This window comes from Penicillium samsonianum, assembly GCF_028829775.1.
Source record: "Penicillium samsonianum strain IBT 33392 chromosome Unknown utg000001l_segment0_segment0, whole genome shotgun sequence".
Taxonomy (NCBI): Eukaryota; Fungi; Ascomycota; class Eurotiomycetes; order Eurotiales; family Aspergillaceae; genus Penicillium; species Penicillium samsonianum.
Window position 1 is genome coordinate 1,641,623 of NW_026643259.1, and position 19,301 is coordinate 1,660,923.

The 19,301-nt window shown below is 50.0% G+C and overlaps 4 protein-coding genes across 4 annotated transcripts; 1 reads left to right on the forward strand and 3 right to left on the reverse strand.

The window, feature by feature from the left end:
• Positions 1–150: 150 nt before the first annotated feature.
• On the reverse strand, positions 151–2,101 carry N7471_000648 (glycerol kinase; the record flags this gene model as incomplete). Its single annotated transcript, XM_057273369.1, has 4 exons — positions 151–429; positions 496–662; positions 721–1,715; positions 1,779–2,101. The coding sequence occupies 4 exons, from the start codon at positions 2,099–2,101 to the stop codon at positions 151–153; spliced, it is 1,764 nt and encodes a 587-aa protein (XP_057141548.1).
• A 1,997-nt stretch (positions 2,102–4,098) lies between these two features.
• On the reverse strand, positions 4,099–5,717 carry N7471_000649 (DUF3429 domain-containing protein; the record flags this gene model as incomplete). Its single annotated transcript, XM_057273370.1, has 5 exons — positions 4,099–4,714; positions 4,784–5,008; positions 5,073–5,120; positions 5,187–5,416; positions 5,492–5,717. Coding segments are annotated over 5 exons (1,152 nt in total), but the record flags the coding sequence as incomplete, so codon positions are not given.
• Positions 5,718–6,512: 795 nt separating this feature from the next.
• On the forward strand, positions 6,513–16,127 carry N7471_000650 (membrane morphogenesis protein VPS13; the record flags this gene model as incomplete). The annotated part of the gene is made up of 3 exons (XM_057273371.1): positions 6,513–15,555; positions 15,610–16,026; positions 16,087–16,127. The coding sequence occupies 3 exons, from the start codon at positions 6,513–6,515 to the stop codon at positions 16,125–16,127; spliced, it is 9,501 nt and encodes a 3,166-aa protein (XP_057141550.1).
• A 470-nt stretch (positions 16,128–16,597) lies between these two features.
• N7471_000651 (DUF3405 domain-containing protein) lies at positions 16,598–18,907 on the reverse strand (the record flags this gene model as incomplete). Its single annotated transcript, XM_057273372.1, has 4 exons — positions 16,598–16,699; positions 16,785–17,631; positions 17,699–18,535; positions 18,603–18,907. 4 exons carry the CDS (start codon positions 18,905–18,907, stop codon positions 16,598–16,600), a joined length of 2,091 nt encoding a protein of 696 aa, XP_057141551.1.
• Between the last annotated feature and the right edge of the window lie 394 nt (positions 18,908–19,301).

Consider the following 19,301-nt stretch of genomic DNA (forward strand, 5'->3'; position numbering starts at 1 on the left):
TTGATATGATCTTCATGTAAACCTCTCCGTCTCAATCTCTCTTGCTTCTTGCGCGTGTGTATTTATCGTGGATGGTATGAGATGCACAAATTGGGCCGCGGGGTCGACGAGCCGATTGCGGTCATCTCAAAGAATATGTATAAAAGTTGTTTATTCGTCGTCGTCGTCGTTGTGTTCCTCTCTATCCTCGTCGGCCATCCAGCCGCGCGACATCTCCACGGCCTTGGACCACTTTTTATACATGCGGGTGCTGGCTTTGACGGACATTGAGGGGGTGAACGAGGCTCGGTTGGCGCGGTTCATATGCTTAAGGTCGGAGAAATCCTTCCAGATGTTGATGGCGAAGCCGGCGGCGATTGCGGCACCGAGGGCGGTGGTTTCGTGCATTGAGGGACGTTCGACGGGGATTTGAATGATATCGGCTTGGGTCTAAAAGAAAAATAATAGTTAGCGGTGTGGTCTAGGGGGTTTGAGAGGAAAGACATTGAAACGTACCTGCATGCAAACGTCCGAGTTACTCATGCCGCCATCAACAGCCAGTTCTGTCAGGCCCTTGCCGCTGTCCATTGCCATGGCGTCCAGAATAGCCTTTGTTTGGAAGCAGGCCGCTTCCATGGTTGCACGGGCAATGTGTCCTTTTTGTGTGTGGGCGGTGATTCCCCCTGGTGAACGTTAGCGATTTGAGTTTCTGCGAGGCGAAACACCGTGTTCGAGACTTACAGATAGTTCCCTGAGCATCATCGATCCAGTAAGGAGCAAAGAGACCACTGAACGCAGTGACGAAAATGCAGCCTCCGTTATCCGGCACACTGGCGGCCAAATCGCTGACCTTACGCGAGTCGCGGAAAAAGCCGAGGTTATTCATTAGGAAAGAGACCCCACTGCCGGCCACAGCCACACTGCCTTCCAGTGCGTAGACGGCCTTGCGGTCTCGCCCTAATTGGAAACCCACAGTGCCCAAGAGACCGTGTTTCGAGATCACCGGCTTCTCACCCACGTTGTAGAGAAGGAAGCATCCAGTGCCGTAAGTGTTCTTGGCCATTCCCGGAGAAAAGGCACAGTGGCCGACCAAAGCCGAAGCCTGGTCACCCAGACAACTGGTGATGGGAACACCCTCCAGCGGCCCTTCGGCGACTTTACCGAAACCCTCGGGATCGGCCGAGGGAAGAATCTCGGGCAGACGGATCTTGGTTCGGTCAATGTCGAAGAATTTCAAGAGGCGATCGTCGTATTGGAGGGTTTCGAGGTTCATGAACATTGTTCGTGAGGCATTGGTCACATCCGTAACCAGAAGCTTGTTCTGAGGACCACCGTTAAGGTTGTAGATGAGCCAACTATCGACGGTTCCAAATGCAGCTCGGCCATCATCGTACGCCGACTTGACATCGGGCAGATGGTCGAGCATCCATCGTAGCGTGACAGATGAGGGGTATGTTGAGAGGGGTAGACCGCAAATATTACGGAGTTCATCGGCGCCGGGCCTTTCCTTCAGTTCCCGTACCAGGTTGACGGTACGAGTATCGGTCCACGTGATTGCGTTGTGCAGGGGCTCGCCGGTCTCCCAGTCCCAGACCAAGGCGGTTTCTCTTTGACTGGTAATGCCAATGGCTTCGATGTCGGATGTGGAGTGGCCAAGGGCAAGGAATGATTTCATGGCCTCTTCGATACAGATATAGACCGACTCAACCAATTCGTAAGGGTCTTGTTCGTGCCATCTGTGGGGGTGCGGGGCAATTAATATTGAGTCGGGGATTGCAAGGAGGGGGTTTAACACCTACCCTGGATGTTCATGGATCTGATGGAATTCAGTTTGGTATTTGGCGACAGGAACACCTGTGCAGTCGAAGATGATGAATCGTGTACTCGTTGTACCCTGATCAATAGTACCAATGAATCGACGCTTCATCGCATCCTCATCCTCATCCTGCAGCAAAGAACGGTCTCCATCATCTCTCTGTTTTGGACGATAGTTGAGGTCCAGTTGTTCCCGTTGTTTGTCCTCCACATGCTGGTGCACATGTTGTTCGGGGAGTTCGAAATCCTGGGCGGTTTCGGAGTCTCCATCAACGCTCTCAAAGTCCAAATCAAATGGGTTTCGCATCTTCCAGAATGTGTAGTGAAAAAAGAGGTATTAAGAGAGAGAGAGGCTGATTTTACTGTCCTCCAGGATTTAAAGAGGGGGTAATGACGGAGGAGGGGAGAACTACGAGGTGGCGGTGTTGGGATACGGGGACCAGCTCCCGTGGCAGAAAAGTGGAGCGTGACGTATCAGAGAAGCGGCCAGGTATAGAAAGGGTGAAATATCGTCACTTTTCACCGTTATATAAAAAAAAAAAAAGTGAAACGTTGAAATTGTTCGAATGGGAGAGGAGTGAGAGGTGAGTGGTTGAGTAGTCGAGTAAATGTAAGTCGAGGTATAAGAATATGAGTATAAAGGGCGTAATAGGTAGAATATAGAGAAAACGGAAGAAGCGGGAGAAAACAAGAAAGATACAAGAACAGAACCAGGGCAGCCCTCTTTATCCAAAGGGGTGGACCATTGGAAAAGCCCAGGTGGGGAAAATGAGAAATCCGGTTCGGGGGATTTTTTTCTGATCAGAAGACCTCGTCACCTTTCCCCCCACTATTTGCCTATATTATATTATTATATTATAAGTATTAAAGGATTAAGCTGTTTCTAGAAGAACTCTTTATATATATCACTTGATATATCTTCCATTGATCTAGTTAGTATAGTATATCTCTTTCTATATAGTTAATACATCTTATATCCTATATCCTATACCCTATTTATCCTATATCATATACTACTCTCTCCCTCCAACCCCGTCTCTCCAAGCCTGGGCACTCCACAACCCCCGTCGATCGTACACATGACACGGTCCATTTTTCCCCTGCGGTCCCTTTAGTCGTTCTAGAACCCCCTTTTTTATTAGTCTACATTCTTTGCAGATTAGTCAAGTCATTCCTATTCATGGAGAAAATCCCACTATCTGGAAGAATTATTGATTTTTTAACGATATAGCCTATGGGGAAAGGGGAAGAAAAAGAAATAAGGAATGGGGAATCCCCATTCCTGGAGAACGGGCTCTAGTCGAGGCCAAGAACATTCGAGCGCATCAACCCCTCCTCCGGGGAACTGCCTATGATCTTGACTCCCTACTTCCCGGGTCTCATTCTTATTGATCAAGATCCTTGTTTCAAGCATTAGCACATTGGCATTTATGCTTGATGTAGAATAGTTAAATCCCTAACTAAGTATACATAAACCCCCGGCAGATGACGTTACTAGTACCAGGTTCTTTCTTCCATGGAGAACCGGTTCTTGTTAACCGGCTTAATTGCCCTATTAGAGGTCATTATCTCAAGGCGTGGAGAGAGAGGGGTGCCAGGGACGTGCGAGACAAGTACTCTACGGAGTACGGAGTACAACCCTGTAGATTAGAAGAGACAAAAAAAGGAAAAAAACAAGCAAAAAACATAAATAGAAAAGAAAAGAAAAGGCCGATCTAGGTGGATTCCAGCATGTTTTCTGGCGCCATCGGGCGTTACTATGTGTACCTCACATGCAGGTCTCGCTTTACTTTCCTTCCCTGGGAACCGTTTTCAAGAGAAATCCATGCTTGCACAAAAGTACCCTCTTTTCCATAATATTCAGGTGCGTTTCAGCTAGTTCCTTCCATAGTTAGATCTCTAGTCGATATTTTCGGCACCCCGTGACAACTTCAATGGGATCGACCCGCCCTAATGATAATTGTTCCGTTACCCCTTTGAATACCCCTCGACTCCGATCTGCGGTAACCCGTGACCAAGGAAGATGCCGATTATCAACATTTGAATTACCTACATAGGCACGGAGTACACACCCCTTTATATAGATCCATAAATCCATGGATATCTTTGGTACCTAATCTTGCAGCTCTAAATCAGATTTGATGCCAAGCACGTGTGTAGCTTTTTTGAATCCGTGTTTCGCGCAAAAAAATATAAAAAGAATTAATGCGGGAGCCCACCATACATCCATGGATACATATATACCAATACCCTTGTACATCCTAGCGCTTATATCTACTCCCCACTCGATGCTGAATTGGTAAATTCCTCACTCAAAAAAAACATTGTTGCTACTTGGACGAGATCACTTTAGTGTCTCTAACTATTGACACTTCAATTGAACAAAAGAAATTTCAGTGGCCGCCTTCTGCGTATATTCTACAGGAAATCACGGGTAATGCAAACATCGAGATTAGTCTCGGGGGGTTGACGCCTCTCGTCTTGTCAAAAGGTAAATTTACTCGGAATCCTCGATCTCGCTGCGACGGCGAGTCTCAGCCTCCTCCTTCTCCTTCTTCTGCAGGAAGATCAGAGCGTTGATCTTGTCCTTGATGCTGTGCTCGGTGGTAATGGTCTGCTGGATCTGCTCACGGCCGATCAGGGTAGCCACGATGGAGGCACCAACGACGAAGGTCAGCACGAAACGGTACATGCCGTACCAGTGAGGAGCACGGCCAGCGGCAGCAGCACGGGCATCGTTGTAGTACAGGAAGGTGAAAGCGAGGAACTGGCTGATCAGAGCGTACTCGACAGGGAACAGCAGAGTAGGCCAGGCCACAGCGGGGGCGATGACACCGGCGGCGTAGCGGCGGTAACCGAACTTGCCGCCGTATCCAGCCCACTCAAGACCCCAGTGGATGGCACCGAGGAAAGAAAGGATCTAACCATAAACGGCGATTAGTAAACTTGTAACCAATTACTCAACGAGACTAGACTCGGGATCACTCACAACAGCACCGTAGCCGATCTGGATGGGCTCGAGCATGTGCAGCATCAGCTCAGCGCTCTGGCCGGAGAAGATCAGACCGTCACCAAGAGCAGCGGCGCGGTTGATCTCGTAGGAGAGGAAGACGGTCTGCATAGAGGTGGCCAGGTAGGGGACGACACCAGCCATACCGAGGTAGAGGGCCTCCTTGGGGACTCCAGTCAGGCTGAAGGTCTCCTTGATAACTTTCTATATTGACGATGCGCAATTAGCATATGCAGACCCAGCTTCACAAGCAAATGGAAATACGTACCGCCTCGGACTTCATACCCGCCATAACATCAATATCATCCTCGTCGTGCTATCGTACCGGCAATTAGCCATTGAATGCCTTCTCGCAAATCCCAAGCCATGTGCCGCCTCTTACCTTAGCCGAAGAAGACGAGTAGCGCACAAGAGCGGTGGTAACAGGCTTGTGAGCGGCGAGCGCGAAGCTGGGCGCGGAGGGACGGAGCAGATTGCGGGCCGACGAGGTCATCTGGGCCTTGCAGATCTGGTTGCCCAGAGCAGAGCGAGCCACGGAGGCATTGGAGCTCGAGAATGCGCGGAGCGCGGAGCGGGCAGCGGCGTTGCGGTACATGGTGGGGAGATATACAGCTTTTCGTTTGTCGTCGGGTTAGCAAATCGGAGGAGAAAAGCCTCGGGTATGGCCGGACAGCAGTGTCAACTCACCCAATTGGCCTTGAAAAAGCTGGACAGAAGTAGAGGAGTGGAGATTAAGGGTATACACCCGGAAAATGACTTGATCACAAAGTCGACGGCGTGGGCTTTCCGGGAGGGAACAAATAAGAATATCCAGAAATGAAGTGACCGAGTGATGAGGTGTGGTCTGCTTTCGGGCGGACCGTAGCGACCCGAACTGCAAATTGGAGCTCGATGCAGGTATTTTGGCCTCAGGCTGCAAATATTATTGCCTCAGGCACAATAACTTTAGAGATCCAGTTAGGTTCGGGGGCTGATGCCCTAACCAAGTTGCCTACGTCACTCCCGGGGTAAACAAGTGTGTATCCACCAGTACGGTATAGTATATTGCAGGGGGCATCTGGATGGTTCTCAGTGCATCGCCTCGTGCTTAAACGGCCTTGATAACGAAAGCGACCAAAATACTTACCACTGGCCCCCAACTACCTACGTAGTGCCAAGTGTATCGTAGCTTGAGTACTTTGTACCTTTTAAATACTTTGGTGGTAGGTGGAAATGATACCCGCCCTGCCGTAAGAGGCTGTACCCCGTTTGTACTGAGTACCTGCATCATACAACTTGCGTAACAGATAATCACCTCTCTTGGTCCACGCAATCAAGGTCATTAACTTGGGCTTGAATACCCAACACCATTCTTTCCCAATTTAGCGCTTGTGATTTCCTTCCATCCTTCCTTAATCCGACACTAATCATCTCAACCGGTTTCCGCTCTGCTTGGAGGGGAAAAGTTCCACCTCGGTATCGCGCGTGCTCCCAGCCCGCTCTTGGATGGCTTGGATGTCCCCTATTACCCAGGGTTCTTGAAAGCAGCCCTTGTACTGCGTAAGAGCCCATCCAATGAAGAAGCTTCGTTCTTTGCTTTTACCTGGATCGCCACTGACTTGCCAACTGCTTTCAATTACAGACTATCATCAAATCCCCGACCCACTGACACCCGCCCCGGCCATAGAGCCCAACCACCAGGCCCGGTCTACGGCTGCACGCCGCAACAATGTTGGAGGGAGTGGTTGCTAACCTACTCAATCGGTTCCTGGGAATCTATGTCAAGAATTTCGATGCGACCCAGCTCAACATCGGAATCTGGTCAGGCGACGTCAAGCTACGGAACCTTGAACTGCGCCGCGAAGCGCTCGATCAGCTACGCCTCCCTCTGAACGTCGTCGAAGGCCACCTCGGAGAGCTTACACTATCTATCCCATGGTCAAATCTACGAGGCAAACCGGTGAAAGTCGATATTGAAGATGTCTTCTTGCTCGCGGCACCCAGAGAAGATGCGGATTACGATCCAGAGGAGGAAGAAAGGAGAGCGAATGTGCTGAAGATGGACCGAATCGAGAGCGCTGAGATTTTGCGCGAGCGCAATGCGGAAGGCATGAGCCAAGAGGAACAGCGCCGGAACCAAAGCTTCACGCAGAGCATGATTACGGCCGTGGTGGACAACCTGCAAATTTCTATCAAGAATGTGCATTTCCGCTATGAAGACTCTATCGCATCACCTGGGCATCCGTTTGCTGTCGGTGTGACACTCAAGGAATTGAGTGCTGTCAGTACAGACGGAGAATGGAATCCGACTTTCATCCAATCTGATTCCAGTGTCACGCATAAATTGGCCGTCCTTGGTGCTCTCTCGGCCTATTGGAATACAGATGCCACACTGCTCGGAACCGGGCGAGGCTCTGACATAGGCGCAGAAGCCCAGGGAATCGGCCGTGCTGAGCTGATGGAAAAACTGAGAACTGCGATTGATGCCGACGAAGGAAACCAATTCATGTTGCGCCCCGTCAGTGGCCGTGCTGGACTGGAGATGAACAAGTCAGGCACATATGATCGGCCCGCAATCAAAGCGCGGTTGCTCTTCGATGAGCTCGGCTTCGTCCTTGATGACAAGCAATATCGCGACGCGTTGATGCTGGTGGATCTGTTCCACTATTTTATTCGCCATCAGGAATATAAGAAAATCCAGCCCAAGTCCTCACCAAAGGAAGACCCTCGGGCATGGTTGAGGTTCGCAGGAGAAGCCGTTCTTAGTAAGATCCACGAACGCAATAGACGCTGGACCTGGGGTTATATCAAGGAGCGCAGAGATGATCGCATCGCGTACATTGCCTTGTTTAAGAAAACGAAGAAGGAAGAAGTTTTCACGCCAGAAGAAACCAAGGAAATGCAGAGACTGGAAGCTAAACTCAGCTACGAGGATATCCGATTCTGGCGTTCACTTGCAAGGAACCAGCTACGAAAAGAAAATGTCGGTGTCAAAAAGCCTGCAGAACAACAATCATGGTCCTCCTGGCTCTGGGGCGCCAAGAAAGAGGAGTCCGAGGAGACCGCCATGACTGAAGAACAGCGACAAGAGCTGTATAACGCCATCGACTGGGACGAAAAGAAAGCCATCACAGAGAGTGTGGATGTGCCCCGGGAATGGGTTAAGCTTCAGGTCAATTGGAGTCTTCGGGCTGGTAGCTTTACTCTAATACAGGACCCTCACGGGTCGGCCAATGAAGTCATGAAGCTAGTGTTCGACAATTTCCGAGCCAAGGCACTTCAACGCCCTGATTCCTATCTCTTGGATCTTGACCTTGGAGGGCTGAAAATGTATGATGGCACTACTGCCGGGACACTTTATCCCCAGATCGTCAAGGTCAAGGATTCTCCCCCTGAACCTACAAAGGTTCAAGAGCTAACCGAGAACGATGATGATCTTGCCTCCCAAACCAGCGCAGACGATCTTCAGGATGAGGACAGTTTGTTCCATCTGCAGCTGGAGAAGAACCCGCTTGAAAGCGATGCAGATACAGCGGTGAAGGTCAAGCTGAAGAGTATTGAGGTCATTTATAACCCTCGATTCCTCGTGGGAATTGTCCAGTTCTTTGAGCCGCCTGACCGACACATGGAGTCGATTGGTGCTCTCTTAGACACCGCAGGTGCCACAGTTGAAGGACTGCGGCAGCAAACCCGGGCCGGCCTCGAGTTTGCCTTGCAAGAGCACAAGAAGGTTGATGCGCAATTCGATATTCACGCGCCCTTGATTATTGTGCCAGAAAGCATCACACAACCAAGTTCTCTTTGCTTGATTGTCGATGCCGGTCATGCCAGTGTCAACAGCGAGTTGGTCGACCGCCAAGCGATGCGAGATCTTCAATCCAAGCAAAAACGACAGTATGAGGAGGAAGATTACAAGCAACTAGAGCATCTGCTGTACGATCGCTTCCTCATCAAACTGGACTCCACCCAGGTCCTCATCGGACCTGGCGTTGAAGCAACCAAAGCGCAGCTCAACACGAATGTCGAGTCCAGGAATTTCCACATCATCGACCGTATCAATGTCGACTTTGCCCTAGAGATGTGTATCGTACCGAACGTGACACAGCTTACCCGAACACGCATCTCTGGACATCTGCCAGAGCTTCACGCATCAATGTCGGACACCAAATACAAGGGATTGATGAAATTGATTGATATTGCAATCCCTGAATTCGACACGAGAAAGTCTGCCTCTGATCCAATTACCACAGCAGCGGCCAAGGAAGAAGCGGCCATAGCCACACGAGCCAGATCAGCATCCTTCCAACCACCAGTCCAACGTGACCTTCCCGTGGTTGACGACGACGAGGAGGAGGTTGAAGTAGACAGCGAACAGGCGAAGAAGATTGTGGATACACCGGCCAATATCCATCGCCGAGACTTCGAATTCAAATTCACCGTTGGCCGTCTCCGTGGCTCACTCTTCCGTGCTGACCCCCATGATCCGCAGCGGGATCAGTTGCTGGTTGAACTTGTTGCTGAAGGATTTGAGCTTGACTTTTACATGCGTCCCTATGACATGGTCGCTGAGGTCATTCTGAAGTCCTTGAGCGTGGATGATTACATTGAGGAGAATCCGGTTCCTGAATTCAAGAGAATCATATCTTCTAAAGGCTTTGATGCTGACGAAGATAAGGACCTGTTCCAGCTGAAGATGGTACGGGTCAAACCTGAGTCTCCTGAGCTTGACACAACTTATGAAGGGGTTGCCATGAACCTTGACATATCAGTCTCGACTATCAATCTTGTCGTGACAAGGAAAACACTTCTCACGCTTCTGGACTTCATCCTCCTTACATTCACAAATCCTCAACAACCGACAGAACCCAACCCAGAAACAGACAAGGCCATTGAAGGAATAGCCCGTGTTGAAGAAAAGCCTGAGCAAGCTGGGAAGATTCGCATCAGGGCTAATCTCAAGAGTATTGCTCTCATTCTCAACAATGATGGAGTCCGCTTGGCAACCTTGAGTTTGAACACTGCCGACGTCGGTATTTTCCTCGTGGGCAGCTCAATGCTTATTCAGTCTCGGATAGGCAGTTTGACTTTGGTCGACGATGTCAACCTGGGTGCCGCAGAGGATTCTGATATCCGACGCCTTTTGACCATAGAAGGAGATAATTTCGCGGACTTCAAGTACGAGACCTTTGACCCCGAGAGTGACACATACCCTGGCTATGATTCCGAGGTCTATCTACGATCTGGTTCAATCAAGATCAATTTCCTGGAGGAGCCCTACCGTAAGATCATCAACTTCCTCGTCAAGTTTGGCAAGATGCAAGCCATTTTCAATGCAGCTCGCCAAGCCGCTGCCAGCCAGGCCAACCAGCTTCAGGAGAATGCTTCACGTGTGCGGCTGGACATTATCGTGAAGACGCCCATTGTGGTTTTCCCTCGCGTTATGATGGGGGATCGCCCTCGAGACACAATCACTGCTCACCTCGGTGAAATCTATGCCAAGAATGAATTTGTCCCTATGGAAGAAGGAAAGGACAGCCCTGCTGTCAACGTCATCTCTACTGGTGTTCGCAATATTCGCCTTACCTCCAAATTCCATTTCGAAGATGGTACATCCGAGGAGCTGGAGATGATCCAAAAGGTCAACTTGGAGTTCAGCATCTGCTATCTGGAGCATCAAGCAAACAACCCACGCCCAGACATGGAAATCGAGGGTTCTCTATCTCCCATTAACCTTCGTATATCCCAGAGCCAGCTCAAGTTCTTGCTGGAGCTGTCAAAGTCGATACCGGGCGCGTTTGCCACAGATGGCGAACAGCAAGAGCTCGAGGCCATGGAGTCTTTGCCCCCGTCGGTGACTGAACCTACGAGGGAGGCTACTTCAAAGGCTGTCCAGGCACAAAATGGTCCGGGAGCAGCACCTGCTGATGACGGCGAAAACAAAGAGACCTGGGTACGACTTGATATGATATTTAAGGTCGACAGTGTCGGCTTGGAGCTTATCCTAGCAAACGATGACCAGCCTGTCGGTCGTCTAGAGGACTCCAGTCTGTCCAAGTTCTCTCTCAATGACACTCGAGTCAAGCTGCGCATGTTGACAGATGGCTCATTGGAGTCGGAGCTCCTCATTCATTCGTTCTCCATTCGCGATAGTCGCAAGCAGGACTCGAACAAGTTCAGAAACATCATGTCTTTGATCAACAACGATGTCCAACAGCAGTTCATGGCTAGCATCTCCATGTCTGGAGGACCAGAGAAACATCTCATTGCGATGCTGACTATTGACAGCCCTCGCATTATGTTTGCTTTGGATTATCTGTCTGCTTTACAGTCATTCAGCCAGTCTGCATTTGCCTCCGAAGAACCATTAGAGGTGGTGGAGGAGGAGGAGAGCGAATCACCTGAGGAGTCAGAATCAGGGTCCGATACTGCTGCAAGTTCCGACAGGGCTATAACCGAGGCTTCTTCGGGCGATACCACAGCAGCGGCCATGACCGTATCATTCCGAGTGAACCTTGTCGACGCTCAAGTGATCATGGTGGCTAACCCTGCCATTCCTCACTCCGAAGCTATCGTCCTTGGTACCAAGGAAGTTCTCATCTCCCACCAAAATGTGTCGACTTTGCAGATTCAAAAAGTGGGCATGTTCCTGTGCCGCATGGATAAGTTTGAGACGTCTCGACTCCGCATTCTGGATGATTTCACACTTGAAATGTCCATTGATAGCCGATCGCAAGATAAGGGATCTGCTTTGACCTCCATTGAGGTGCACCTTGAGCCTCTGGTTCTTCGCTTGTCTCTGCGTGATATTCTGATGGCAATCCAGATTGTCAACAAGGCCTCTGAAATGAGGGCTCAAAATGCCCAGCAGATCGAGAGCGGAGAGGCGAAGAAAATCACCGACACGAAATCAACCAGAGGTCGTTCTGCCAGCAAGACGTCTTCTACTATTGCTAAGAGAGCCCGCCGCCTGAGTCAAGGAGTTGGAAACCTGGATAAGACAAATGCGCCACAAAGTTCAGTTGTCCTCAAGCGCGAAGAGATGTCTGCCAAAATCGACGGAGTTCGAGTCATTCTTATTGGTGACCTACACGATCTACCTTTGCTCGATTGGAGCGTCAAGAAATTCAACGTCGATGTGCGCGACTGGTCATCAACACTGAATGCCGATACCAACTTCGAAACGTTCTTGAACGTGTATAACTTCTCGAAGTCGGCCTGGGAGCCGTTAATTGAGCCCTGGCAGCTGGGATTCCACATGGCTAAGGAGATCAACCCGGATGTTTTCTCTTTCGATGTGTATTCGCACAAGACAATGGAGCTTACCGTAACATCCGCCACAATTGCACTCGCATCCAAATCCTTCCAGTTCCTCTCTACGGACCAGGATGTCCTTTCCAAGCCAAGAGGCGCTGATGCCCCATACAGAATCCGCAACCACACTGGATTTGACCTCAGAGTTTGGGCCGATGTCAGCGCAGGAGATGAAGGCCCAGCGGCGAAACTTACTGATGGCGAAGAATCCCCATGGCGATTTGAAGATTCCACCGCTGTCCGTGAAACGCTGACACCAGAAGGCCACGGCGGAGTGGTTGGTGTCAAACTGGAAGGCAGTGGCTTCGATAGTATCAGCCGCATTCCTGTCGTGCGCGAGGGCGAGACTATCTACGCTCTGAAGCCGAAGCAAGAAAATGTTCTTCACCGGCTACTTGTGGAAGTCAAACTGGGACCTGATAATGTCAAGTACATCACATTCCGTTCGCCGCTTCTTATCGAGAACAATACCCAAATTCCCGTGGAATTGGGCGTTTTCAGCCCCGGAGAAGGCCACTTGTTGAAGATCGAGAAGATTTTGCCTGGCGATGCACGACCGGCACCCGTTGGATCAGCATATCTCCATTCTATCGTTGTTCGTCCCGATCAGGGATTCGGATATGACTGGTCAGATGAGCGACTGTTCTGGAAAGACCTCATCAAGCGACCCACACGCACTGTTAAGTGCGTTAGCGAAAGCGGACAGCAGTCCCCTCCTTTCTATTTCCAAGTCAACGCAACGTTTGATAGCAAAGATTCGCTTACCAGCGTGTATCCCTACATGAGAGTCCGAATCTTCGCTCCCGTGGAGATTCAGAACCTGCTGCCCTACGATTTCAAGTACCGCATCTACGACAAGAACACCAAGAAGGATTGGACGAACTTCCTCAGGAAGGGTGGTGTCAGCCCGGTCCACGTCGTGGAGCTGTCTCACTTACTATTGCTCAGCATTGATCTGCAAGATACGGTCTTCCGCCAGAGCGAGTTTGCTATCGTCAACGGCAATGCTCAAGACTACCGCAGAGAGCATACCTTGTCTCTTAAGGATGAGCGGGGTCTTCAACTGAAGTTACAGCTTCATTACTTCAACATCCCCAACAGCGGTGGTGCTTTCAAGGTTTCTGTGTACAGCCCATACCTTATCTTGAACAAGACTGGCCTTCCCATGGACATCCAAAGCAAAGCATTCCTTCAGTCTGCGAGAAATGCTGCTGGTCAAGGCCTCAGAGCCGACCCAAGAGACGAGGGCCGTGCACTCCCATACATGTACTCTTATGCCAACGAGGATCAACGAAACCGATCTATCCTGAAGGTCAGCGATTCTGCATGGAGCAAGCCGCAGAGTTTCGAGGCTATTGGTAGTACCTTTGAGGTCATCTTCCCTGATCGCCAAGGCAGATCTGAGTTCCACTCCGGAGTGTCTGTTGCCGAAGGCGACGGCAAGTACAAGCTGACCAAGGTGGTCACTCTTGCTCCACGTTTCATCCTAAAGAGCAAGCTCAACGAAGACCTTCTCGTGCGCGAGCCAGGCTCATCCAACGTACTCCAGGTTCAAAACGGGCAGTTGGTACCGCTTCATTTCCTTCGTCAAGTACAAGAGAAACAGCTGTGCCTCTGCTTCCCAGGCGTCAACAACCAATGGTCTTCTCCATTCAGCATTGCAGATGTTGGAACTGTGCACGTTAAATTGGCCAAGGCGAATCAGCGGCAGAAGCTGATCAAGGTTGATATCATCCTGGAAGGAGCAACTCTTTTCTTGCACTTCAGCGTCGAGTCTCGCAATTGGCCGTTCTCCGTGCGTAACGAAAGCGATATGGAGTTCATTTTCTATCAAGCCAATCCAAATGTGGAAGATGATGATGAAGACGACCAGACTAGCGGCTGGAGACCGATCCGGTATCGAATTCCCGCGCGGAGTATCATGCCGTATGCATGGGACTATCCGGCGACTAAGAACAAGTCGCTCGTGTTGACCTGCCAGGGTAAAGAGCGCCATATCAAGCTTGCTGAGATAGGAAACCTGATCCCAATGCGGATTCCACCCTCGCAGCCTGGCGGATACCAGAAGATCATTGACATCAATATTGCTGCCGATGGCCCCACTCAGACTCTCGTGCTGTCCAATTTCAAAGCGTCGAAGAGTATGTACAAGCAGCAAAGAGGTCAATCCTCCCAGACGGGCACAAGCACTGGATTCGAGGTCAAGGAAATGAATTCGGATGTCAACTTCAAGGCCCAACTTCGCCTAGGTGGCATTGGTATCTCATTGATCAACCAGAACCTGAAGGAGCTGTTGTATCTCACATTCCGCGAGATTGAGATCAAGTTCAGGGAGTCGAGATTGTACCAGACTCTGAACACTACAATCAAGTGGATCCAGATCGATAACCAACTCTATGGTGGCATTTTCCCTATCTTGCTTTACCCCAGTGTTGTTCCGAAGACTGGCAAGGAGATGGAAGCACACCCGATCTTCCATGCAATGGTTACACGGGTCAAGGACGACTCATACGGTGTTCTCTACATCAAGTATGCGACCTTGCTATTGCAGCAAATGACACTCGAACTGGATGAGGACTTCGTGTTTGCCATGCTTGACTTTGTCAAGATTCCCGGTGCTTCGTGGGCCGTGGAACAAGAGGGCCAACTGTGCGATGAAGATCTCAATATTCCAGAGCCGCAACAGGCAGACAACGGTCAGGATGTGTACTTCGAGCTCCTTCATCTCCAGCCCATGCAGATGGATATCTCTTTCATGCGTACCGAGCGCGTCAATGTGGAAGATGCTATGCAGCCCTCCAACCCGTTGATGTTCTTTGTCAACGTCATGACAATGTCGATGGGTAATGTCAATGATGCACCTGTCCGACTCAACGCTCTGATGCTCGAGAATGCCCGTGTCTCTTTCCCTAGCCTGGTCGGCAATGTCCGTGCACACTACACCCAAGAATTCCTGGGCCAGATTCATATCATTCTCGGGTCGGCCGACTTCTTAGGCAACCCTGTCGGTTTGTTCAATAATGTCAGCTCTGGTGTCGCCGCCATCTTCTATGAGCCATACCAGGGTCTGGTCATGACCGACCGTCCCCAAGAGCTGGGTATTGGTATCGCAAAGGGCGCCACAAGCTTCGTCAAGAAGTCCGTTTTCGGATTCTCGGACAGTATGGCCAAGCTCACCGGAAGTATGTCCAAGGGTCTTGCCGCCGCTACTCTCGATAAGGAGTTCCAAACCCAGCGCCGGATGTCCAAGGTGCGCAACCGCCCCAAGCACGCGCTTTATGGAATCACGGCTGGTGGCAATGCATTTGCAACTAGTCTAGCAAGCGGTATCGGTGGCTTGGCACGTCATCCACTGCAAGGTGCCGAGAAAGAAGGAATCCAAGGATTCTTCAAGGGTGTTGGAAAGGGTGTCCTTGGATTGGCCACCAAGCCAGCAATTGGTGCATTCGATCTTGCCTCCAGTAAGTTGAACCATTGTCTCTCTCTGGTATTCCTAACTAACAATTCCCTATTAGATCTGGCAGAAGGTGTTCGCAACACCACTACCGTTTTCGATGCCGAAGGTCTCGATCGTGTTCGACTCACTCGTTTCATTGGTACTGATGGCATCGTGCGCCCGTACTCGCAGCGCGAAGCGCTCGGACAGTTCTGGTTGAAGACCACCGACGACGGCAAATACTTCAACGAGGACTACATTGCCCACCTAGAGCTTCCTGGTCGAGACATGCTGGTCTTGTTGACGTACGCACGTATCATGCTGGTGCGCACGAAGAAGCTGTCTACTGAGTGGGATATCCGTCTCACGGATATCCAAACCATCTCCAAGGAGCGCACGGGAATGAGTATCACGCTAAAGGGTGGTGCCAACGGACCCTTCATTCCTGTCCAAGACGAAAGCTCACGGAACTGGCTGTATAGACAGATTGCTGTTGGTAAGTGGCTACCCAGATCACGCTAAATAATGTCATATGCTAACCAAATCCCCTTTCCAGCGGTCAATGCTTTCAATGAGAAGTATAATGCCAGGGGATAGAGAGGAAGAGGCACTCCCCCCGGGTTCTTAACGATGTCATGAGATGGACTGCTTTCATTTTTGGGACGGGGATTATCAAAATTCACAGAGCATATGAACGGTAAATTGCTCTCGGTTTATCGGCTTGTTCCATTCACGTACATGAGTTGCCTAATTTTTGCGTGCTGGCCTGTTTTGACGGCCTTTTACTGCTTCTCCTTTATGTATACAGCGATGAAGAGTTTTTTTTTTTTTTTTTGGTGCAATTCTATGATTTGTTTAATAGAGCTCAATCGGACAACTTTAGTTTCTAAAATGAACTTGTGAACTTGCCTTGTAATATATCTTTTCGTAATTTAAAAACTAGAAACAATGGGCAATTTTCTTGATTCAAATGATATCAAATGGCTTATATGTATCGAAGCAAATCATATGTGCCTTCTACCTCAACGCCAAATAACTCCAAGCAAATCATCCCAAATGGATTTGTATCAGGGAACAGCCCTGTCTGGCCCCATTTGTTGAGCCGTATTCTTGATCGTATGAAGAAACATAGATGGGAAGCAATGTCGACCATAACGATCCTCAGAGATCTAGAACAGATAAATCAGTCAATTGTCGCCGTAATCCCATAATCAGACCAAAAAATCCAAAACCACAAAGAAAATATATACTAACCGTTTTCCCACCCTCATGCCCCGCAGTCCTGTAACCCAGCCAACGTCTGTACAAATCCTCCGCACTATGCGTCGTAAACATATACGAAAGCCGGTACATAATATGATCAAACATATGATCAAAATTCCAAATACTATCAGGAGCCCCATTAACATTCTCCGGCGGACCGGGGTTGTAGATACGCGCCAGTTCCCTCGGCGTCCACTGACCATCCGCATAGATAGGATGAGGAACATGCACAGCCTTGAGCCCATGGAACAAAGCCCACGATGCACCCGTCATCTCCGACGCAAGACCGAGACCCTTCGTCGCCTGCGCGTGGTGGATCAGATCGAGCAGACGCTTCGAGTACCGACCCATTGTGATTACCGCTGCGCGGCGCGGCGTGAACACGCCGTGTCTGAAGTTCCAGATCTTGTCCGGGAAGGTCCACTGCGTGTCTTGTGGGTTGAAGGTTGGTAGGAAGGTTATGAAGTCTGCTTCTTCGCCCACACCCCAGGTGTAGTTGTCTTGCTCTGGGGATGGCACTGGCGGGTCCGGGCCCAGTGGTCTGATCCCGGTGCGGGATACCGGGCCCCAGATTGTGCGGTTGGATCTGTCGGAGAGGCTTTCGTGCACCATTTGTGTGAACTCGCTCCAGTTGCCATGTGCGCCGGGAGTGTAGAAGTAGGCGTTGCGTTCCCAGAGGTATTTGCGAGGTTGTTGGCGTGCGAATGAGACGGCGCGGTCGAAGAAGTGGTAGATGTGTCCTGTGTGTCGACCGTCCATTTCCAATTGCCAGTAGTAGTCGAAGTGGGGATACAGCTGGGAGAATATTTGCAGAGGTTGGTGGTGTTGGAGTTGGGGACTATGAGTGCTGTTAGTAAGAGTGTCTTGTGTCTTTAACAATAGTCGCTGGGAAAGGGTTTTTTCACCTGTGCTCTTCTATTTTGGGATACCAAGCTTCCAAAAGTTTGTTATTGAAGAAAAGAGCCATATTCCTAAATTCCGGGGGGATGGCATTCCTGAGCCGGTTGATTGTCTTGATATCAGAGAATATGGGCATCTCGTTTTCCTTGACATGACACAGGAGATAGATCTGATATTCTCCACCAGAATGCAAGGAAAGTTCCATAATCAACGCCCGAAGGTATTCACGATGGTGAGGCTTCCAATTGAGACCATTCCACGCCCGGATGAGCACTGCCGAGCGAGGGTGAAACTGCTTCACACCCGAAGCACCCACAGGCGACTCCCATGATTTTTGAGGATCCTGGGGAAGATCAAAGGCCAGTGGACTCTGATTCGAAGAGTTGGCAGTCTTAGTTGATTTGTATCTGTCTGCGTTTCTTTCCAGGCAGAGGTTTTGCAGCCTGTGCCAATCAACCTCGCACCACGACACTGCGGGAGGACGTGTGAAGCCCGGTACCTCGTCCTCGCCATCGTCATCGTATCCATATGCCCCGAAGCGGGAGTACCGGTCCGTGCAAACGTTTCCGTCTAGACCCAATGCCTCGTACGATCCGAATCGCGGAGCTGGGAACCCGGCTTGTTGGCCCTTGTAGACTTGGACCATGTCTTCTGCAGATCTGCGGTCGAGATAACGGCCCCTGGGGCCAAGGCAGGGCTGGAACTTTCCATGGAACTGCTTCTTCCATTGTCGGCTGTTGTATGCCGGGTATGGATCGTAGATGAGTGGGACTGGGTGCGAGGCGTTGGCAGATTCGATACTGGTTAGGGTTAAAGTACCGCCCTGATAGAATCGCTTGTCTCTGATATAAGTATCATTTTTAGCACAGTCCTATGCCAGTACAATCAGTACTTGGAATAGGTACAAACCTCCGATCATGTGCCTTGCCCAACACATCTGGCTCAGGTGAGTCTTCGCCTGCTACCTTGTCCCACACACCAACAGTCCCATGATATTGACCGGGCCGAAGAATCCCGGGGCCATGTAACAAAGCATAGAAAGTCATAAGATTTGCCTCCGGGTATCCAAAGAGATATGAGCTAGTCTGGATAACGGTGACCAGGCAAGTAAGATACCCCAGCCAGCGCAACCAGGTCCACCGGCGATCCCATGGAGAGACAAAAGACCTGGTATAAAATGGAGACGGCGTCCTGTTTCTTGTCAGGAATTTCATAGCGAGTAACAGTTAAGTAACAGGGTGGATGATGGCATTCTTTGACTTTGAAAGCACCAGGATGTACGGGGTATGTGTGGTAAGATGGAAAGGGGAGTGTAGAGGTGAGCAATCAGATTGTACGGACAGAGAAAGGTGAAGCAATGGATTTGTTTTACCGTAATATCTACGAGACTGGAGCGTTCGGTCTTTAGGGTTTAGAGGCCTACGATGTCATCACTACGCGGTGTTGACTGCATCTCCGACTAAGACTTGGGTAATGCCACAACTAGAATCCAACCTGATAGATATGATAGAACATTGTCTAAAGTTGCACAAGCTAAAATAGTTATATGTTGGATATCACTTGGAGTAATTCTGCCGCCAATATACAAGCTGTGTGATTGTCATACAA